Consider the following 20,163-nt stretch of genomic DNA (forward strand, 5'->3'; position numbering starts at 1 on the left):
CACCCATGCTTGTCCATTTTAGTTCGCTGATTCCCAAGATGTCAATGTTCAATCTTGCCATCTCATGTTTGACCACCTCCAGCTTACCTTCATTCATTGATCTTACATTCCAGGTTCCTAAACAATATTGTTCTTTACAGCATCAGACTTTCTTTTCACCACCAGACACATCCACAGCTGAGTGTCCTTTCGGGTTTGGCCCAGCCGCTTCACTCTTTCTGGCGCTACTTGGAAATTCCCTCTGCTCTTCCCCAGTAGTATATTTGACACCTTCCAACCTGAGGGGCTCATCTTCCGGTATCATATCTGTTAGCCTTGTGATACGTTCCATGAGGTTTTCTTGGCAAGAATACTGGAGTGGTTTGCCATTTCCTTCTGCAGTGGACCACATTTTGTCAGAATTCTCCGCCATGACCTGTCCATCTTGGGTGGCCCTGCACGGCATAGCTTATGGCTTCACTGAGTTATGCAAGCTCTTTCGCCACAACAAGGCAGTGATCCAGGAAGGGGGGAAAGTCTCATTCACTTACATAAAACAACAGGCCTGTCCCCACCACCACAGTCGCTCTAGCGGGGTGGGGGGAGGATATGAGAGGTGCTCTCTTCTTCCCCTCTCATCCCTGCTGCAGCAGCAATGGCGACAAGCGGCTTCCTGAGGGACGAGGAGCCTGTGTACTTGCCCAAATCAGCATGCACCAAGTTGGGCAAGTGCTGGGGTCCATGGACTGGTGTCCGGGGGGCCAAGTTGGCAATTTTTCACCAGGCTTCAAGCCCCAACCAGACACCTGTGCCATCTATACCAGTGAGGTTCACCTGGTGCCAACACAATCATATTTCCAGCAGCAGGTTAAAACTTTCATCTACTCCCAGGCATTTGATAGCATATGTTGAGATTTTTAAAGGGTCTTGGGATTTTTATTGTTGATCGTGCAAAATTTTTTTTTAATGCAAATGATTTTATATTATGTTTTATATTGTATTTTTACTGTTTTAATCTTTGTAAACCACCCAGAGAGCTTTGGCTATTGGGTGGTATGGAAATGCAATGAATGAATGACTATTTCATTGTAATACTGAATTTATGCTACACTTACTGAATTTATGATTTTGTCTTATTGAACATGCTGATACATTTTGTAACAAATTGTGTGTGTGTGTTTTTCAAATGTGATGTTATATTTTAATGATAAACTGGTGTTTATCATTAACAGCACATACTGTTAATGATAACAGCAGCACACCCATAAACTAAAGCTAAACTAAAAACTAAAGCCCAGTCTACATGGGAACAGTTTCAGAAGCGTTTTCTGGTTATAACTGGATTTTCATGAAATCACTTTGGTCCATCAGTGGCACATGAAGCAAGAAAAGCAGAGTATACACTACCTAAAAACTTGTTTTCACGGGTCAAACATCACTTCAAGCTGACATACTTCAGGATTGGGTGGGAGGAGTCCTGCGAGTAGAACTGAATGTCATCACCAATGTGGATGCTGTTTAGGGAATGAGAGGGGCTTTCTCCCCACCCCTTTCAATGCTCCCTTGCTCAGGGAAGTTTAATGGAAGATATTAATTACATCCTGTAATTTACCCCACACCTGTCTCCTCACATCCACCAGGACTGTGAAGCAGCAATTCTGAAGCCCTGCTCCCTGCACTAATTACTATAGCACCCTAATGCAACAATGCACAATTGCGTAATTGTGCAATTACAGGATTGTGAAGCTCCAGTATTAAAGCCCTGCTTCCTGCCGAGTTACTGCCCTGGTACAATTCATTTCTGACCATCCCGCTAATGTGACATTGCACAATTGCGCCATTACAGACTCTGAAGTAGCAATGTTATAGTGCAAAGTAAGAATAAACAGGAAGGGACAGCAGCCAAATAGCACTACTGCTAATAGTGCTCAGTGGGAAGAGAAGACTGTGTCCAAAGTGGCTACTGCCAATGGGGAAAAAAAGGAATGGGGGGAAAAAGGGACAGCCCCACCCCTTGACCAAGACATAGTCAGCCACGTCACACACAAAAAGGGACAGCCCCACTCCTTGACCAGATCACAGCCAGATTAGCTAGGGATGTACAAAAGTCACTTACCTTGAACGAAATTTGATTCGCGGTGGGGGGGAGGCGCTCTGTCCCTACCCCCGAAATTCTGGCAGGGGGGAGGTGCTCCGTCCCTCCCCCCCGAAATTCTGGCCGGGGGGGAGGCGCTCTGTCCCTCCCCCAAAAAATTCTGGCCGGGGGGGGAGGCACTCCGTCCCTCCACCCCCAAATCCTGGCCGGCCGGGCCGCAAATGGCAGCGGCTGTAGCCGCCGCCGTTTGCGTCCCTGCAGTCAGCCATGATAGGCTACGTACATGTTTATGTAGCCTATCACGGCTGAGTAAAAAAAACAAAAACCCATGCGTACGCAAACGGCGGCAACTATGGGCGCCGCCATTTGCCTTCCTTATTTTGGCATGTCTAGTCTACGTAAACATTTACGTAGACTACGGCAAAAATAAGGGGAACGCAAATAGCGTAGACGCTACGCTATTTGCGTTCCCCTTATTTTTGCCATAGTCTACGTAAATGTTTACGTAGACTAGACGTGCCAAAATAAGGAACGCAAATGGCGGCGCCCATGGGCGCCGCCATATGCGTATGCACGGTTTTTTGGTTTTTTTGTTTTACTCAGCCGTGATAGGCTACATAAACATTTATGTAGACTATCACAGTATTTTTTAAAAATCTAGCCGTGATAGGCTACGTAAATCTTTACGTAGCCTATCACATTTTTTTGTTGTTGTTGTTGTTTTCAATGGAAATGGCGGCGGTGGCAGCCAGTCAGAAGACCGGCCGCTGCAGCTGCCGCCGCCAAACCATCGCCAAACCGCCGCCAGAGCCGCCGCCGCCAGGAGGATTCGCCCAAGGTAAGTCCTGTCCCGGGGGGGTGGGGGGGCAAACCGTTTCACCACCAATTCTGGGGGGCCGAATGCGCTGGCATTCGGCCTCCCTGAGATTCGTGGCAAAATTCTCTGACATCCCTACAGATTACAGACATATACCCTAGGCATGCCCAGTATGCAGGATTTAATTCGGGATGGCAAGGCACACTGCTGTGGAACCGTGTGGAAGCCATGTTTAAAGAAAAAAAGATGCACTAAAAAGACCTTGTGAGAATGTTGTGTGTCACGAACGAACCTGATCTTCTCTTGCTCTGCACTAAATCACCTGTGTAGATCGGGCCTAAGAAAGGGGTGAAAGGGAGGCAAACCCAGGAAGGGGGCTCCTCTGTCTTCCCTGCCAGCTGCCACTGCCTTTGCCAGCCAGGAAGGGGGCTCCTACTCACTGGAAAAGACCCTGATGCTGGGAAAGATTGAAGGCAAAAGGAGAAGGGGATGGCAGAGGATGAGATGGCTAGATAGCATCACTGATGCAATGAATATGGACTTGAGCACGGTCCGGGAGAGAGCGCAGGACAGGAAGGCCTGGCATGCTATGGTCCATGGGGTCGCGAAGAGTCAGATATGACATAACGACTGAACAACAGCAACAACAACAACAACAATGGGGCTCTTTGCCACCAAGGAAGGGGGCTCCTCTGTCTTCCCTGCCACTGCCTTTGCCACCAAGGAAGGGGGCTCCTCTGTCTTTCCTGCCACTGCCTTTGCCACCCAGGAAGGGGGCTTCCCTGCCTTTGCTTTCATGGCCTGGGCAGGGGAGTTCCCCAGTTGTGCTGCTGCCACCCCTGCTATTGTGGTCGAAGTCCCTTCACCACCAGCAGGAAGGGCCCAGCTGTGGGGGCTGCTGGGGGCTCCACCAAGGCTGGTGCCAGCCGATGCTCAGGCTTCCTGAGCTCCCTGTCAAAATCAGCAGGACTTACAGTGTGAGGGAACTCTTACAGAAGTTGCTAAAGAGACGGGAATAGTACACGGTAGGCTGCAGATTTCTTCGAACAGAATAAAGCACTCTGACTGTTGCTTTTTGCATCTTAGGGTCAATTTATTTATGTGTTTATATATTATAATTTTATATATTATATTTTAACATTTTAATAGCAATGTTCTCTGGGCAGATTAATAACAGTTAAAAGACTAAAATACCATACAAACTACCTGATATGTTAGTTGCAGTTACTTTTTACTTACTCCACAGTAAATGTATAGGGCCCCAATCTGGATTGGGACAACTGTATGCAGGGAAGGGTGGTTTAACACTTCACTCCCAACATTTCCACTCCCTCCCCCTCACTGCAGCAGTTTAAAAGAGAGAGAGAGAACTTCACTAACTCCGATATAGGCTTCCCCCCCCTCTTTTTTTAAAATTGCCTCATGACAGGAATGGATTTCAGGAGGTATTTGGCTGTGTAAGGAAGGGTTAAACCTCCCCTCCTTATACACAGTGGTCCTAATCCAGATTGGGAGCCCCACATGCTTACTTTAGAGTAAATCAAAGGAAAGCTGCACACCATGTAATGATAGTAATGTGTTGTTTGCTCCTTAGAGTTCACATAAAATAGGACATTGAGTTTTTCTACACGAGGCTGTTAATCCATTGTACCTACTTTCGGTTTCAGCGCAGAAATGAGATCCAAGCACTACATGAAGAACTTTCCCTTTTCTGCTACATAATCTCTAGGTGGCGCTGTGGAACAGCGGAATACTGCAATTACACAAGTGGAAAAAGCATTTTCTTTCACTTTCACAAATGATACTATACTTTCCCTGCTCTAAAAAAACTCGTCAAAAGTGCTGTTTGAAAAAAAGAGGGTTGCAGCATCATCTAAAGAACCTGTAAAGGAACTGTGAATAGGGAACGATGAGTGCATAATAAATGCCTCATGTACAAAAGTTCACTGAATAAGCCTGAGAATGTGCAAAATGTCTTCTAGGGGTGGTTGGAGTTAGGCCTGGAAAGTTAACATTCAACTCCTGATTTAGAGCTATTCTAAATTGTGATTCAGTGCATGGCTGCTGGGTTCAACTGAACATCCTTGACACCACCCGCTTGGGAAGGAATGCACACATGGATCAGTTTCCATCATTGCAGTTAAACAGAAAAGCAATGTAGGCTAAAGAGCCCTCACAGGCAGAACAGATTACTGGACCAGGACAATGGAGTTTAACTAACGAGAAACAAAATAATGACAGAGAATGTTTTGTTGGTCATTCGGAGTGTTTCTTTGCCAGCAACAACTAGAATCATAGACTCATAGAATTATAGAATAGTAAGGTTGGAAGGGGCCTACAAGATCATTGAGTCCAACCCCCTGCTCAATGCAGGAATCCAAGTCAGAGCATCCCTGACAGATGGCTGTCCAGCCTCATCTTGAATGCCTCCAGTCTGGGAGAGCCCACCACCTCCCTAGGTCATTGGTTCCATTGTCGTATTGCTCTAACAGTCAGGAAGTTTTTCCTGATGTTCAGCCAGAATCTGGATTCTTGTAACTTGAGCCCATTATTCCATGTCCTGCACTCTGGGATGATTGAGAAGAGATCCTGGCCTTACTCTCTGTGACAGCCTTTCAAATACTTGAAGAGCGTTATCATGTCTCCCCTAGGGATGGCGGAGAATTTCTCCACGAATCTCCGGGAGATTCACTACCCCTGAAATTGGTAGTGAAATTCTCCGCCCCCCCGCCCCCCCCCCCATGATGGGACTTACCTCCTTCGAATGTCCCTCTCGGCAGCGGGTCCCAGCGGCGTTTTGGCGGGAGCGGGGGTGGCGGCCGGTCTTCCGCCATTACAAAGTAAAGTAAAACACACACACACGTGATAGGCTACGTAATGATTTACGTAGCCTATCACAGCTAGATTTTCAAAGTCAGCCGTGATAGGCTACGTAAATCTTTATGTAGCCTATCACAGGTGACTTTGAAAAAAAAAAAGCGCGTACACAAATGGCGGCGCCTATGGGCGCCACCATTTGCGTTCCTTGTTTGGGCAGGGGTAGTCTACATAAAGATTTACGTAGACTATGGCGAAAATAAGGGCAACGCTATTTGCGTAAATACATAAATTTACGCAAATTCGCCGTAAATTCGCCGTAGTCTACGTAAATTCGCTGTAGTCTACGTAAATCTTTACGTAGACTACCCCTGCCCAAACAAGGAATGCAAATGTCGGCATCCATGGGCGCCGCCATTTGCGTACGTGCTTTTTTTTTTTTCCAAAGTCACCCATGATAGCCTACCTAAAGATTTACATAGCCTATCACGTGTTTTTTTTTTAATTTACTTTTTTTATTTCACGGCTGGGGAGACGGGGCGCTCCCCCCCGGCCTGAATTTCAGCGGCGAGGGATGGGGCGCCTCTCCCCCGGCCTGAATTTCAGCCGGGAGGGGCGGGGCACCTCCCCCCCCACCAAGAACTTTGGGGGGAGAACCGAAGCGCCTCCCCCCGACCGCGAATCAAGCTGCGGGACCAGGTAAGGGACTTTTGTCCAACCTTAATCTCCCCTCATGCTCAAGTCCAAGCATGCCCAGTTCTTTCAGGCTCTCCTCACAGGGCTTTGTTTCCAGTCCCCTGATGATCTTTGTTGCCCTCCTCTGAACCCTCTCCAGCTTGTCTGCGTCCTTCTTAAAGTGTGGTGCCCAGAACTTGACACATTACTCCAGATGAGGCCTAACCAGTGCTGAGTAGAGGGGAACTAGTACTTCATGGGACTTGGAAGCTATGCTTCTATTAATGCAGACCAAAATACTGTTTGCCTTTTTTGCAGCCACATCACATTGTGGGCTCATATTCAGCTTGTGATCTACAACAATTCCAAGATCCTTCTCGCTTGTAGTGTTGTTGAGCCACGTATCCTCCATCTTGTCACTGTGCATTTGGTTTCTTTTTCCTTGGTGCAGAACTTGGCATTTATCCCTATTAAATTTCATTCTTTTGTTTTCTGCCCAGTGCTCCAGTCTACTAAGACCACTTTGAATTTTCTTTCAGTGTTCCAAGGTATTAGCTATCCTGCCCAATTTTGTGTCATCTGCAAATTTGATCAACATTCCCTGCATCTCCTCCTATAAGTCATTAATAAAAATGTTGAAGAGTGCTGGGCCCAGGAAGAAGGACTGAGCCCTGCGTTACCCTGCTTGTTCTTGTTGTTCAGTCGATAAGTCATGTCTGACTCTTCGTGACCTCATGGACCATAGAACGCCAGGCCTTCCTGTGCTCTGCTCTCTCCCGGAGTGTGCTCAAGTTCACATTCATTGCATCGGTGATGCTATCTAGCCATCTCATCCTCTGCCGTCCCCTTCTCCTTTTGCCTTCAATCTTTCCCAGCATCAGGGTCTTTTCCAGGGAGTTTTCTCTTCACATTAGGTGGCCAAAATATTGGAGCTTCAGCTTCAGTATCTGTCCTTTCAATGAGCACTCAGGGTTGATTTCCTTTAGGATTGACTGATTTGACCTCCTTGCAGTCCGGGAGACTCGTAAGAGTCTTCTCCAGCACCACAGTTCGAAAGCATCGATTCTTCGGCACTCAGCCTTCCTTATAGTCCAGCTCTCACAGCCATATGTTACTAATGGGAAAACCATAGCTTTGATTATACGAACCTTTGTCGGCAAGGTGATGTCTCTGCTTCTTACTATGCTGTCTAGGTTTGCCATAGCTTTCCTCCCAACGAGCAAGCATCTTTTAATTTCATGGCTACACAGTAGGGATGTACGAAAGTCACTTACCTTTCGCGGATTATGTTGATGGTGGGGGGGAGGCATTCCGTCCCTCCCCCCGGAATCCTCGATGGGGGGGGAGGCGATCTGTTCCTCCCCCCCGGAATCTTCCACGGCCGGCTGAATTCCGCGGCAGCTCCACGGAGCATCTGGCCAGGCCCAGCCCAGGCTAGAGCCGTCCGCAGCCAGATTTCTGGCCACAGAGGGCTCAGGGGAAAAAACAACAACAACCGCATACTCAAATGGCGGTGGCTATGGCCGCTGCCATTTGCATTCCTTATTTTTGGCCGTCTTAATCTACGTAAATATTTATGTAGAATATGACGGCAAAAATAAAGGGGAACGCAAATAGCGTAGCAGGCGCTATTTGCGTCCCTTTTTGATTCGCCGTTTTAGCCTACGTAAATATTTACGTAGATTAAGATGGCCAAAAATAAGGAACGCAAATGGCAGCGGCTAAAATATTTACATAGGCTAAAACGGCGAATCAAAAAGGGACGCAAATAGCACCCACTACGCTATTTGCATTCTCCTTTATTTTTGCCGTCATAGTCTACGTAAATATTTACGTAGACTAAGATGGCCAAAAATAAGGAATGCAAATGGCGGCGGCCATAGCCACCACCATTTGTGTACGCGGGGTTTTTTTGTTTTTTTTAAACCCAGCCATGATAGGCTACGTAAATCTTTATGTAGCCTATCACATCGTTTTGTTGTTGTTGTTGTTTTTACAATGCAAGACTGCAAATGGCAGCGACGGCAGCCAGTCGGAAGACCAGCCGCCGCCACCCGGAAGATCTGCCCCAGATAAGTCTCGTCCCAGGGGGGATCCGCGGGGGGGGGGCAGGCCGTTCCACCACGGAGTTCGGGGGGTGAATGCACTGGCATTCGGCCTCACCAAGATCCATGGCGGCATTCTCTGCCATCCCTACTACACAATCACCGTCTGCAGTGATCTTGGAGCCCAAGAAAATACAGTCTGTTACTGCTTCCAATTCTTCCCCTTCTATATGCCAGGAAGTGATGGGGCCAGATGCCATGATCTTCGTTTTTTTAATGTTGAGTTTCAAACCAGCTTTTGCACTCTCCACTTTCACCCTCAACAAGAGGCTCTTTAGATCCTCTTCACTTTCTGCCATTAGGGTGGTATCGTCTGCGTATCTGAGGTTGTTGATAATTCTCCCAGCAATCTTAATTCCGACCTGTGGTTCATCCAACCTGGCATTTCTCATTATGTACTCTGCATATAAGTTAAATAAGCAGGGTGACAATATGCAGCCTTGTCATACTCCTTTCCCAATTTTGAACCAGTCGGTTGTTCCATGTTTGGTTCTTACTGTTGCTCCTTGTCCCTCATACAGGTTTCTCAGGAGACAGGGAAGGTGGTGGTCATATCTTTTAGCCTTGTGATATGTTCCATGGGGTTTTCTTCGCAAGAATACTGGAGTGGGTTGCCATTTCCTTCTCCAGTGGACCACATTTTGTCAGAACTCTCTGCCATGACCTGTCCATCTTGGGTGGCCCTACACGGCATAGCTTATGACTTCCCTGACTTATGCAAGCCCCTTTGCCACAACAAGGCAGTGATCCATGAAGGGGACCCTGCTTGTTACCTCTCCCCAGTTTGAGAAGATCCCATTGATAAGCACTCTTTCAGTCCAATTCTGTAGCCAACTGTGGATCCACCTGAGAGCTGTTTCATCTAGCCCACTTTGAGCTAGCGCCAATCTACATTACAACTTTAAACTGGTTTCAAACTGGTTTCTAAAGGGATCCTGCAGTTTCATGAGGGTACTGAGAATTCTTTTCTAGAGAACCCTGTCCCCTGCCCAAGCGGCCCCTTTTCGTAGAGCTACAATTCCCAGAATTCCTGTATTTGGTAGCTGTAATCACTAAAAACAGGTTTGAAACAAGTTTAAAGTTGTAATGTAGATTGCCCCTAGTTTGCTCATCAGGATATCATGGGGCACTTTGTCAAAAGCTTTGCTGAAGTCGAGGTATATTATGTCCACAGCATTCCCACAGTCCACAAGGGAGGTGACTTCATCAAAAAAAGAGATCAGATTCGTCTGGCAGGATTTGTTCTTGACAAATCCATGATGGTTTTGAGTAATCACTGCATTGTTTTCAAGGTGCTTACAGATGGATTGCTCTGGATTTCTTCCAGGGATTGATGTCAGACTGACTGGTCTGTAGTTCCAAGGTTCCTCCTTTTTACCCTTTTTGAAGATAGGGACAACATTAGCCCTCCTCAAGTCACCTGGCACTTCCCCCATCCTCCATGATTTCTCAGAGAGAATAGACAGCGGTTCTGAGAGCTCTTCTGCCAGTTCCTTTATTACTCTAGGATAGGGATGGACAAAAGTCCCTTACCTATTCTCGAAGCTTGCTTCGCAGTGGGGGGAGGCGCTTTGGTTCTCCCCCTGAAGTTTAGGCGAGGGGGGGAGGTGCCCCGCCTCGCCCGGCCAAAATTCAGGCCGGGGGGGAGGCGCCCCATCCCTCGCGGGCAAAATTCAGGCCGGGTAGAAGCGCCCCATCTACCCGGCCGCGAAAAAAAAAGAAAAAACACACACATACACACACACACACCTGTGATGGGCTACGTAACGATTTACGTAGCCTATCATGGCTAGATTTCCAAAGTCAGCCGTGATAGGCTATGTAAATCGTCACGTAGCCTATCACGGGTGACTTTGAAAAAAAAAAGCGCGTACGCAAATGGTGGCAGCCCATGGGCTGCTGCCATTTGCGTTCCTTATTTTGGCACGTCTAGTCTACGTAAATCTTTACGTAGACTAGACGTGCCAAAATAAGGAACGCAAATGGCGGCGCCCATGAGCCGCCACCATTTGCGTACGCGCTTTTTTTTTTTCCTCAGAGTCACCCGTGATAGGCTACGTGACAATTTACGTAGCCTATCACGGCTGACTTTGGGAATCTAGCCATGATAGGCTACGTAAATCATTACGTAGCCTGTCACGGGTAGGGATGGGGGAGAATTTCTCCCCGAAACTTCGGGAGGCCGAGTGCCAACGTGTTCGGCCCCCCGAAGTAGTTTCGGGGAGAAATTCTCCGCACCCCCCCCGCACCCCGTCCGGGACGGGACTTACCTTTCCTGAATGTTCCTCCCGGCGGCGGGTCCCGGCGGCAGTTCGTCAGGTCTTCGACGGGCAGAGGCGGCAGCTGGTCTTTCGACCGGCTGCCACCGCCGCCATTCCAATAAAAGTAAAAAAAAAAAAAAAAACGCCCCTGTGATAGGCTACTAGGGATGGTGGAGAATTTCTCTCCGAAACTTCGGGGGGCCGAGCGCCAACGTGTTCGGCCCCCCGAACAAGTTTTGGGGAGAAATCCTATGCACCCCCCTGCCCCCCGCACTCCCCCCCGGGACGGGACTTACCTTCGCCGAATGTCCCTCCCGGCGGCGGGTCCGGCCGACGGTTCGGCGGGTGTTCGAGCGGGGCGGGAGCGACAGCTGGTCTTTCGACCGGCTGCCACCCCCGCCATTCCAATAAAAGAAGAAAAAAAACGCCCCCGTGATAGGCTACGTGTCGATTAATGTAGCCTATCACGGCTAGATTTGCAAAGTCAGCCGGGATAGGCTACGTTAATCGTCACGTAGCCTATCACGGGTGACTTAAAAAAAAAAAAGCGCGTACGGATAATGGCGGCCCCCATAGGGAGCCGCCATTCCCTTTCCTTATTTGGTCGCTGTAGTCTACGTAAGATTTACGTAGACTACGGCGACTAAATAAGGAACGCGAATGGCGGCTCCCTATGGGGGCCGCCATTCGCGTACGTGCTTTTTTTTTTTTTAAGTCACCCGTGATAGGCTACGTGACGATTAACGTAGCCTATCCCGGCTGACTTTGCAGATCTAGCCGTGATAGGCTACGTTAATCGTCACGTAGCCTATCACGGGGGCGTTTTTCTTTTTTTAAAAAAAACAATGGCGTTCGTGGCCGGGCGAGGTGGGAAGCCTCCCCCCCAGCCTGAATTTCGGCCGGGGCGAGGCGGGAAGCCTCCCCCCCCGGCCTGAACTTCACGGGGGGAGCCGCGAAGCGCCTCCCCCCCACCGCGAACAAGCTTCGACGAAAGGTAGGTGCCTTTCGTCCACCCCTATAGGCTACATGACGATTAACGTAGCCTTTTACGGCTAGATTTGCAAAGTCAGCCGTGATAGGCTATGTAAATCATCACGTAGCCTATCACGGCTGACTTTGCAAATCTAGCCGTGATAGGCTACGTTAATCGTCATGTAGCCTATCACGGGAGCGTTTTTTTTTTTAACTTTTTATTTCGCGGCCGGGCGAGGCGCCTCCTCCCCGGCCTGAATTTTGGCCGGGCGAGGCGGGAAGCCTCCCCCCCTGGCCTGAACTTCGGGGGGAGCAGCGAAGCGCCTCCCCCCCACCGCGAAGCAAGCTGCGAGACCAGGTAAGTGGCTTTCGTGCACTCCTAATCATGGGCGTTTGTTTGTTTTTTTACTTTACTTTTTTTTTTTTTGCAATGGCGGTGGCGGCAGCCGGTTGGGAGCCCGGCCGCCGCCCCCGCCTCTGACGAAACGCCACCAAAACGCCGCCCGGTCCCGCCGCCGAGAGGGACATTCGGCCATGGTAAGTCCCATCCTGGGGGAGGTGGGGGGCCGGCGGAGAATTTCCCCACCAATTTTGGGGGGCCGAATGCGTTGGCATTTGGCCTCCCAAGGATTCGTGGAGAAATTCTCTGCCATCCCTACTCTAGGATGCAGTTCATCTGGCCCTGCAGATTTGAACTCATTCAAAGTAATTAAGTGTTCCTTGACCATATTTCTATCAATCTCAAGCTGCAATCCTGCCCCTTCAGCCTGTACTTCGCATTTGCCAGGGGGGTCATAGACCCTCTTTTGGGAGAAGACTGAGCCAAAGTAGGAATTGATCACTTCTGCCTTTTCTTTGTCATCTGTTATCATCTTGCCATCCTTATTTAATAGTTCAACCGCCATTTCTTTCCTCTGTCTTTTACTATGGATGTATCTGAAGAAAGCCTGTTTGTTGCTTTTCGCATCCCTCGCTAACCTCAGCTCATTCTCAGCTTTAGCCTTCCTAATGCCATCCCTGCAATCCTGTGCTACCTGCCTGTACTCTTCCTTTGTTGCTTGGCCTTCTTTCAACATCCTATATGTATGCTTTTTTGTTTTCAGGTCATCTCTTAGCTTTTTGTAAAGCCACATTGGCTTCTTCTGTTGTCTTCCACCTTTTCTTCTTGTTGGAATTGTTTGTAGTTATGCCTTGAGAATTTCCTTTTTAAAAAACTCCCACCCATCTTGGACTCCTTTTCTCATTAGAGTCACTTGCCATGGGACCTTACTGATCATTGTTCTGAGTTAATTAAAATCAGCTTTCCTAATCCAGGGTACCCGTTTGGATACACTCAGCTTCTGCTTCCTTTAGAACCAAGAACTCAAGTGCAACTTGGTCGCTTTCCCCCAGAGTTCCTGTAACTGCTACTTTATGCACTAAGTCATCTCTGTTGGTTAGGATCAAGTCAAGGATAGCCGATCCTCTAGTTCCTTCCTCTGCTTTCTGTAAGAGGAAGTTATCTGCCACACAAGTCAGGAATTTCCTGGAGGGGCCATGTTTTGCAGAATTTGTGTCCCAACAAATATTGGGGAAATTGAAGTCCCCCATTACTCCTACATCATGCTTCCTTGAAACATTGGCTATTTGCTTTTCAAAAGTTTCATTCTTGTCTTCTCCTTGATTGGATGGCCAGTAGGGTTGGCGGAGAATTTCTCCCCGAAAATTCGGGGGGGCGAGCGCCAACGTGTTCGGCCCCCCGAACAAGTTTCGGGGAGAAATCCTCCGCCCCCCCGCCCCCTGCACCCCCCCCGGGACGGGACTTGCCTTCACCGAATGTCCCTCCGGGTGGCTGGTCCGGCCGGCGGTTCGGCAGGTGTTCGAGCGAGGCGGGAGCGGCAGCCGGTCTTTTGATCGGCTGCCGCCGCCGCCATTGCAATGAAAGAAAAAAAAAACGCCCCCTGATAGGCTACGTGACGATTCACGTAGCCTATCACGGCTAGATTTGCAAAGTCAGCCGTGATAGGCTACGTGAATCGTCACATAGCCTATCACGGGTGACTTAAAAAAAAAAAAAAGTGTGTACGGATAATGGCGGCCCCCATAGGGAGCCGCCATTCCCATTCCTTATTTGGTCGCTGTAGTCTACGTAAACATTTACGTAGACTACAGCGACTAAATAAGGAACGCGAATGGCGGCTCCCTATGGGAGCCGCCATTCGCGTACGTGCTTTTTTTTTTTTAAAGTCACCCGTGATAGGCTACGTGACGATTGACGTAGCCTATCACGGCTGACTTTGCAGATCTAGCCGTGATAGGCTACGTGAATCGTCACGTAGCCTATCAGGGGGCGTTTTGTTGTTGTTTTTTTTTAACTTTCACGTTCGCGGCCGGGCAAGGCGGGAAGCCTCCTCCCCGGCCTGAATTTCGGCCAGGCGGAGGCGGGAAGCCTCCCCCCCGGCCTGAATTTCAGCCGGGCCGGGGCGGGAAGCCTCCCCCCCTGGACGGAACTTCGCAGGGGGACCAGCGAAGCGCCTCCCCCCCACCGCGAACGTCCTTCGAGGAAAGGTAACTTTCGTCCACCCCTAAATTGGCCAGTAGTTGACTCCGACCACCATATTCCTTTTATTCTTTGCTCCATTTATTTTAACCCAGATGCTCTCGATGGGGCTAACAAGCTCATCCTCCTATATTTCTGTGCAGAGATATGTATTTTTAACATTTAGTGCAACCCCACCACCCTTTCTGTTCCTCCTGTTCTTTTTGGACAAGTTATGTCTGTATTTCAGTCATGAGAGTCATCCCACCAAGTCTCATTTACACCTATCAAGTCATAATTTCCGTCCTGTATTAAGAGTTCAAGTTCATTCTGTTTGTTTCCCATACTCTGGGCATTAGTATATAGACATTGAAGACCATGTGCTTCATGGTCTGGCTTTCTTCCTACGTGTTTGTGAAGACTATTATTGGGCGCTATTAGAGCTGTTCTCTCCGTTGTGGTGCATGAGCCTTCGTCCATTGTTACCCCCAACTTTACGTCTCCCTTCCCTGTAGGATTCAGTTTAAAGCCCTCCTGTTAAAGTTCTTCATGCTGTGGCCAAACACATTCTTCATAGCCTTTGTGAGGTGCAACCCGTCCCTTGCCAACAGTCCATCTTCCAGGAAATATAGCCCATGGTCCCATAATTCAAAGCTCTCGTGCTGGCACACCCAGTGTATTTTTCTTTCCCTTTCTGTCCCTCTTCCTACTACTGGAAGGATGGATGAGAAAACTATCTGGGTCCCAAAGTTCTTGAGTTTCCTTCCCAAAGCTTCAAAGTCTGATGTGATTTCTTCATAGCTCCGCTTGGTGGTATCATTTGTTCCCACATGGATGAGAAGAAATGGATACCTGTCAGTGGGCTTTATGAGTGCAGACAACCCTTCAGTCACGTCTCTAATCCATCCTCCTGGTACACAACATAACTGTCAAGTCCATAGGTCTTCGCGACATACTTGGGTTTTGATCCCACACAGCAAGGAGTCTCCCACTACTACTACCACTACTCCCTTCTTCTTGTTGTAGGCCTTGGTTTCATCGCCTCTGCTTGACTGACCTTCAGCCTCTTGCTCACTCTCATGCAGGTTCCCCTGTGATTCTTCCTCTGCAGGCTGTCCTCCAGTCTCATCCTCAAGTACATGGAATCGGTTCCACAGCTCCACTACTTCCACTGGTGCAGAGTGGCTTCTAGTTCTTCTTCTCCTAACTGTCACCCTTTTCCAAGTAGTATCCTTGACTGCATTTTTCCTCACCTCAGCATTTCCCACTTCTGCCTCATCTTGCTGTTGCTCTTCAAGCTTCTGTTCTTCATTTTGCTGCTGTAGTTCCACCGTTCTGTCCAAGAACTCTTCATGTTCTCTTATTCCCTGGAGGGTCGACAGTCGCTGCTCCAGTCCACTTACTTTTTCTTCCAGCAGCGTGATCAACTTGCACTTGTTGCAGGTGTAGGCCATGTTGTTCTCAGGCAAGAAAACGAACATTGCACATACCTTGCAGGTCACCACCACTGGAGAGTCTTGTCCTTCCATAGTCTCTGTTCCCTTTTTGTGTCTACTTTCTGATTGTTCTAAAGTAGCCTTTGCCTGGTCCTCTACTCACTGGAGGATAAAAACAGAGTTCCACAGGTATGGAAGTGCATGTTACAAGACAAATATTTTTTTAAAAAAAGTGAAAAAATGTTTTAAAAAAATGTTTTTCAACTAAATGAACTCTTTCTGATTTTATATATAATTTTGAAACATTTGGTGAAGCTCTGAAAGTCTGTTATGCTCTCTCCTAAGTATGACACTTCCTGAGTTAAGATGGCTATATGACCCTCCAAATTATGTCCTTGTTTCTCATTTATTCTGATCTTAATGGTATTTGAATTTTAGCCTCAGGTTTCTAGATGACCTGAATTGCAAGGAAATGTTATTTTCCCTCTCCTTTGTGATAACTGCATGAATCTCATGGCTTATGCCAAAACCCCATGGTAGTATCATTATAAGAGAACCTACCATGCTAACTAGGCCCCTGCATTAGAGTAACTTCAAGGAAAGCAAAAAGGAAATAAGCAATAATTTATGAAGAGTATTAAATTAATTACTATCCAGTGTAACTGGTAGTTCAAATTATATTTAATTGACTGCCACTTTTCCCATTTCAGTTACAAATCCAAATGATAAAATGCTTCCATACTGGTAGCTCACAGAGCCTCATTTAACTGCCTCTCAAAGATATGAGGGGGTTTTCTTGCATACTATGTGGAAAGACAGACATTTTCCCCACACTGGAAGCATGAAAGCAATTTTTTTTTTAGAAAACCAAAGGGACAGTCTTTCCAGAGATGACACCCTTCACAACTATCTTTAAAATAACAAGAAAAAGAAAGGGAAAATCAAGAGGGTCAAATCTCTCCAGAATGTGTATGGTTACTCAAAACCACAATAACAGAAGCTCAGCTAGAATGGATAATGCAGGTTAGGAAAGGTACCACCTAATCCAAGAGGTCACAGCATTATCAAAGATAATGAAAAAGAAAAGAATACTTCCTTCAGAAAATGGAAGTCTTATCCAAACAGGGGGAACAGAAAGGAACACACATGTGAACAGAAGAAATGCAAACTGACAGTAAGTAATGCAAAAAAAAAAAAAAAAGGACCTTGAGGAGAATATCACTAATAACATTAAAACCAACAATACAACATTTTTGAATATATCAGAGGCATCAAAATGTCTAAAGAGGTGCTTGTACCATAAATGACAAGGAAGTTAAAGGAGAAATAAAGGAGGATAAGGGAATTGTAGAGAAATTGACTGAATACTGTGAGTCTGTCTTCACAGCAGAAGATGTGGGGCAGATCTTCATCCCTCAACTGACATTGTCAGGAAGGGAATCTGAAGAACTGAGGCAAATAGTGGTGGCATGATTGAGATGAAGTTCTAGACTTTATTGACAAATCAAAAATAAATAAAATACCAGGTCCAGGTTGTATCCATACAAGAGTTCATAAAGAACCTAAATGTGAACTTGCTCATCTTCTAACAAAAATGTATAACTTATCCCCAAGATCAGCCTCTGTACCAGAGGACTGGAAAGTGACCAATGTTACAGCATATATATTTTTTAAAGGGGGGATTGGGAGGGGTCCCAGAAAATTACAGACTGCTTAGCATAACTTTTGTTCTGGGTAAATTTGTAGAAAACATTATTAAAGATATAAATTATCAAGCATATGGAATGACAAGTCTTGCTGAAGAAGAATCAACATGGCTTTTGCAAAGGTTAGTCCACTGTCATTAACCTTTTTGATTTCTGTATGGATAGAGATGATTTGGTACTGTAGACATTGTTTATTTGGACTTTTAAAAGGAGCTTGACTAACTCCCTCAGGGCACAGTCCTATGGCCTCTAGTCAGCCGCTAGATGGCCATAGGATAGGTCAGTTCCCTGAGAACCAACCTCTACACCCCCCACGCTGCCTTGCAGGTAGCACGGATTGGCCCCATGGTCTGCGCTCATAAGAGGAATGTGGAGCAGCAAAAATGGGGCATTCCTGGGGGCAGGCCAGGGCAGGCAGGGCGGAAGTGCCATTCTGATGTTTCCTATATGTCATCCAGCATTCAGCCCCCTCCAACTTCCCATGGCTAGACAGCCAAAATCAGCTGTCTAGCTGCAAATGCAGGGTGGTTGAAGCGCAGAGGGGATGATCCCCTCTGTGCTGCTCCTGCCCTGCATTGGACAGGTAGTCGCCTCTGAGTTCAGAGGCGGCCACCTAGAATCATAGAATAGTAGGGTTGGAAGGGGCCTACAAGACCATCGAGTCCAACCCCCTGCTCAATGCAGAACCCAAGTCACAGCATCCCTGACAGATGGCTGTCCAGCCTCATCTTGAATGCCTCCAGTGTGGGAGAGCCCACTCCCTATACCAATAGGATTGAGTCCTAAGTTAACAAAAGCTTCTGAGCAAACCTAGCAGTCATAGGGTAAGAGGAGAAGTCCTGTTATGCATCAGTAAGTAACTAGGGATGTCAGAGAAACCCACTGCGGATTCAAATGAGGCAGGATTCTTTGGAATCCAGCCTCAGGAATCAGCAGCGGATTGGGACCACTTACCTCCGCTCCAGGAGAACTGGAGGTAGAATGGCACTCAGCTGCTTCTTGCCAGCCAGAGCCATTTGCCTCCTCCCTGTCCCTGCTGATTGCCATGCCGTTGCTTAAAAAAAAAAAAGTGATCAGCAGGATGTGCCCATGGACTTATACGCAAAATAGAGCCGTGAATCTTGCATATAAGTCTATGTGTCCATTGGCTTATACGCAAGAATCACGGCTCTATTTTGCGTGAGTACATCATGAGAAATGCCGGGTTGGATGAATCAGAGGTCGGAATTAAGATTGCTGGGAGAATTATCAACAACCTCCGATATGCAGACGATACCACCCTAATGGCAGAAAGCGAAGAGGATCTAAAGAGCCTCTTGTTGAGGGTGAAAGAGGAGAGTGCAAAAGCTAGTTTGAAACTCAACATTAAAAAAACGAAGATCATGGCATCTGGCCCCATCACTTCCTGGCATATAGAAGGGGAAGAAATGGAAGCAGTGACAGATTTTACTTTCTTGGGCTCCAAGATCACCGCAGACGGTGACTGTAGCCATGAAATTAAAAGACGCTTGCTCCTTGGGAGGAAAGCTATGGCCAACCTAGACAGCATAGTAAGAAGCAGAGACATCACCTTGCCGACAAAGGTCCGTCTAATCAAAGCTATGGTTTTCCCAGTAGTAATGTATGGCTGTGAGAGCTGGACTATACGGAAGGCTGAGCGCCGAAGAATTGATGCTTTCGAACTGTGGTGCTGGAGAAGACTCTTACGAGTCCCCTGGACTGCAAGGAGGTCAAATCAGTCCATCCTAAAGGAAATCAACCCTGAGTGCTCATTGGAAGGACAGATAATGAAGCTGAAGCTCCAATATTTTGGCCACCTAATGCGAAGAGAAAACTCCCTGGAAAAGACCCTGATGCTGGGAAAGACTGAAGGCAAAAGGAGAAGGGGACGGCAGAGGATGAGATGGCTAGATAGCATCACGGATGCAATGAATATGAACTTGAGCACGCTCCGGGAGAGAGCGCAGGACAGGAAGGCCTGGCGTGCTATGGTCCATGGGGTCACGAAGAGTCGGACACGACTGAACGAATGAACAACAACGACTATGGGCACATCCTGCCGATTGCCATATATATATATATATATATATATATATATATACATATATATATATATATATATATATGCAAAATAGAGCCGTGAATCTTGTGTATAAGCCTATGGACACATAGACTTAGAAGCAAGATTCATGACTCTATTTGTGTCTAAGTCTATGGGCACATCCTGCCGATTACTTTTTTTTTTTTTTTTAAGAAAAGACATGGCAATCTGCAGGGAGAGGGAGGAGGCGAATGGCTCTGACTGGCAGGAGGGAAGGTAAGCAGCCCCCAAGCTGGTTCCCCCCCCCAGAATCCTCGTGGAGCGGAGCCGCTCCAGAGGATTCCAGGGGGGGGAGGGACGGATTCCCCCTCCCCATGGATTCCCCACCGGAACAGACAGTGAGGAATCCATACACCCCTATCAGTAACTGGTTAAAGAACAGAAAGCAGAGAGTAGGAATAGAAGTATCCATTGTTCTTGCAGTGAATAGAAGTAAACAGTGGGGTCTCTCAAAGAGCTGTATTAAGAGCTACGCTTTTTAACTTGTTCGTAAATGATCTGGAGTCAGAGGTGAGCAGTGAGTTGGCTCTAAGTTTGCTGACAACACCAATCAGGGTGGTTAAAACACAAAGGGATTGTGAAGACCTTCAAACCTGTATGTCCAGACTGGGGCAACGGCATTAAAAGGGCAGATGCAGTTCAATGTAAGCAAGCGTAAAGTGATGCACAAGTTGTTATAAG

At 47.4% G+C, this 20,163-nt stretch overlaps 1 protein-coding gene across 4 annotated transcripts in view; it reads right to left on the bottom strand.

The window, feature by feature from the left end:
- KCTD16 (potassium channel tetramerization domain containing 16) overlaps positions 1–20,163 on the bottom strand; it is a 304,464-nt gene that overhangs the window by 13,357 nt on the left and 270,944 nt on the right. Inside the window, exon 4 of one of the 4 annotated variants that reach the window (XM_084838770.1) lies at positions 2,354–2,379. The exons of the other annotated variants lie outside the window; for them this stretch is intronic. Coding sequence (XP_084694896.1) covers positions 2,354–2,379 — 26 coding nt within the window. The remainder of the gene's footprint in view (positions 1–2,353; positions 2,380–20,163) is intronic. 4 annotated transcript variants of the gene reach the window in all.

This window comes from Heloderma suspectum, chromosome 2 (assembly GCF_057233095.1).
Source record: "Heloderma suspectum isolate Gila_16-S chromosome 2, 16-S_ref, whole genome shotgun sequence".
NCBI classification, from domain to species: Eukaryota; Metazoa; Chordata; class Lepidosauria; order Squamata; family Helodermatidae; genus Heloderma; species Heloderma suspectum.